The following is a 3318-nucleotide window of genomic DNA, read 5'->3' as shown; positions in this document are numbered from 1 at the left end:
TGGTTTTGGCTGAAGATATTGAGCTTTTCCACCGCCTCTTGCCACAGATGTAGTCAATCTGATTCCTGTGTGTTCCATCTGGTGAAGTCCACGTACCCAATATCATTAAAATGATTGAGATAGAATCCCTGAGATAGAGTCAGATCTTCAGGGACAGCAGCACACATCTAGATATGTGTGCCCTTTACATTGGAGTCCCTGGGTGGCACAAATGGTTAAGCACTGGACTACTAGCTGAAAGGTTGGTGGTTCAAACCTACCTAGAGATATGTTGGAAAACAGGTGTAGTGATCTGCTTTCAAAAGGTCACAGCCTTGAAAACCCTATGGAGCAGTTCTTTTTTGCACACATGGGGTCACTATGAGTCAGAATTGACTCAATGGCAACCAACAATAACAATCCTTTATACTAACCTAAACCAATCAATATATGGTATTGCCTTACCATACATTGGTTTAGGATTAGCATCTGACCCCTTACTGCCAGTAAAGTTCCAGGAAATGGTTGCTGATACTTCTGAGGCAGGATCAGTTGAAATTGAGTAAACATAAGACCTGGACTTGCTGCTGTCTTGCCTCCAAGGAAGGAGCTCGTTTGAGCCCAAGAGAGGGGAGAAGAGTCAAGATATAGAAAGAAACTATCCCATTTACATTGTTTGATCCCTTAATTAAGCCAATGAGCATTCCACTGAGATCTCTCAGGCAGACATCGACTTCCCAGTTTAGGAGAGGCCAGTTGGAGTTCTTTTTGTCATAACTGAAAATGTCCTAAATGATACAATGGTACAGGATATATGAGGCAGAAGAGAATGGGCTTTAGCAAACAATGGCCTGCCAAGCTGTTACCGAAAACAACTCCCTGGTTGTGAACCTGAATCACAGAGCCCTGTGGCATGAGGCGTTTTTGACAAGAAGCTAGCTTTTACCAATTTTATTCTTCACAGTAGCATCTGTTCTGCTGCAGCAGCATTAGATAATGTCTTAAAAATACTGTCATAGAAGCATGAAGCATCTCCTTGGGAAAATATGCTTTGACACTGTGGTTCCCAAACGCTGATTACAGATTAGATTCCTCTCAGAAGCATGTAAACCTCCTTATTCTCCATACCAATTGAACCACAAGGTCTGAGAGTCTGTACCAGATAGAAGTATATATCCATGGGTGATTCCAGTGTACAGCAAAGTTTGAGAACCAGTACTTTGGCAGCACTTCTTTGTTTCTGTATATTTTTACTTACCTTCAAGTTCAGAACTCTTTGGTATACTTTTTCTGTTTGGTTTATTAAAAGTCTTACACTTTTCTCTTATGGTTTCTCATGTTAAAATGAAGTCATTTTATAAAAAGAAAACAAAAGATCATATTATTGGATATTTGGTTTTCTTTTCCATTTGATCATGTCTGTGAGAACTTAGAAAGTGCTCTCACCTCTGAGATCCACAGATTTGCCAGTCCTTGCCTAAGTTTACATATCCCTGACAAAGGGAAAGACAAAATACTTTGGATTTAATTCCTTTGAGAAAGGCTTTGGACCCCCTGGTATTAATCTCATTTTCAAAGAATTTCTCTAAAAGGAATGATTAAAAATTTAAAGCTTTAAGATCTATAAAATAGTAACCTCAGAAAGAGGTAGAGTTTTGAAGGAATCTTGATGTGGATATGCAGAAGAGAGATTCATGTTTATTATATTTCAAGAGAGAATATTGTCAAATGAATCATTGATCTTAAAGAGATCTAAGGGTGTAGTATTGGTCTTGAGACGTAGTACGTTCAGGAGGATGCCTAGTTCCTTTTTGTACAATTTTCAGTTTACCTTGAGCTCCAAAACCACACCAAACATGCTCATAGTGATCCTATTAGGACAGAGTAGAACTACCCCATTGGGTATCCAAGACTGTAAATCTTTATGGAAGTAGACTGCCACATCTTTTTCCTGAGGAGCACTGGGAGACCTTTTGGTTAGCAGCCCAGCACTTTTAACCACTTTGTCATGAGAGCTCTTTGTCTGAGCTGCATATATAGTTAACTAGGTCTTAAATATTGAAACCCTGACCTTTCATGCCATTTTCCTTATTGTTTTCAATAATTTTATCATCATTCCTGTGAAATATGTTAGTTAAAAATGTTCCCAGCATGTGTCTTTCTTCAAATTAAATCTGTATTTTCTCAGCCAGGATGCTTACAAAGGATCAAGGATGAGCCAAAAAGACAACATATTATAATGCAGTCCATATTTACCTAAAGAAGGAATTTTTACCTATTTTATTTTACTAAAGGAGCTCTGGTGGCATTGTGGATAAAGCATTGGACTGCTAACCAAAAGGTTGGTGGTTCAAACCACCAGTTGCTTCATGGGAGAAAGATGAAGCAGTCTGCTTCAGTAAAGATTTACAGCCTTAGAAACCCTGTGGGAACAGTTCTGTTCTGTCTTAGAGGTTGGTATGAGTTGGAATTGGCTCAGTGGCAGTGGGTTTGGTTTGGTTATAGATACAGTGAAACTTGTAAAGTTGGAACTCATCTTTGGGTCTACAAGTTTTCTGCCTTTGACAGTGTGGAAAGCTTTTTCTTTCATTTTAGTGGAAAATAAGAGTTTCCTTCTTGCACCTTAAACAGATTCCAGCTTTTGCGGGTTTTGCTTTAATAAAGTTAGAAACTTGTCAGGTATAAAATACATATTGCACATAACTTTGCTAATAAACCTTTTATATCAATACACTATTATATTAGCAACATTTATTAAAATACTAATAAGATCAGCATTTAATGTGATCATATTTTAATTACAGTAAAATTTGTAATTCTCCACTTTGTTTTTATTTTTTAAAAGGGTTTCTCCAAAGACACTTCTGACATTTTGCACTAATGGCGTATTGCTTCGCACATTAATGGCAGGAGATAGTACATTATCAACTGTGACACATGTTATTGTGGTAAGAATGTATTTGCATTTTCCATATATAACTCAGAATCCTTGTTTATAGGAGTGATGAAAATTTAAGTAATTTCATTTTTAGAATAGGACATATATGAAAATTTATTCTTTTGAACAGGATGCTATAATCAACTATTTTTTAATTGTATATAATTATTAGAAATAAGTATTTTACATTAGTTAAACATATTCTTACTGTTAGGTTTATAGGGGAAATAAAATAAGTAGGTTGTTGTTGTTGTTGTTATGTGCTGTCGAGTCAGCCTTGACTCATAGCGACCCCTCCTTGGGTGTCTGAGGCAGTATCACTACAGAAGTAGGATTGCCCAACCTTCCTTCCGAGGAGTGGCTGGTGGGTTTGAACTGCCAGCCTTCTGGTTAGCAGTCAA

The 3318-nt window shown here is 37.3% G+C and overlaps 1 protein-coding gene across 1 annotated transcript in view; it reads left to right on the top strand.

Moving 5' to 3' along the window:
- Positions 1–3318, top strand: part of YTHDC2 (YTH domain containing 2) — a 160166-nt gene that overhangs the window by 22480 nt on the left and 134368 nt on the right. Inside the window, exon 6 of the mRNA XM_007947571.2 lies at positions 2825–2927. Coding sequence (XP_007945762.1) covers positions 2825–2927 — 103 coding nt within the window. The remainder of the gene's footprint in view (positions 1–2824; positions 2928–3318) is intronic.

This window comes from Orycteropus afer, unplaced genomic scaffold (genome assembly GCF_000298275.1).
Source record: "Orycteropus afer afer isolate SDZICR_OR568_19922 unplaced genomic scaffold, OryAfe1.0 scaffold00191, whole genome shotgun sequence".
NCBI lineage: Eukaryota > Metazoa > Chordata > Mammalia > Tubulidentata > Orycteropodidae > Orycteropus > Orycteropus afer.
Note: the sequence above shows the minus strand (reverse complement) of the source record. Positions and strands in the feature narration are given on the sequence as shown.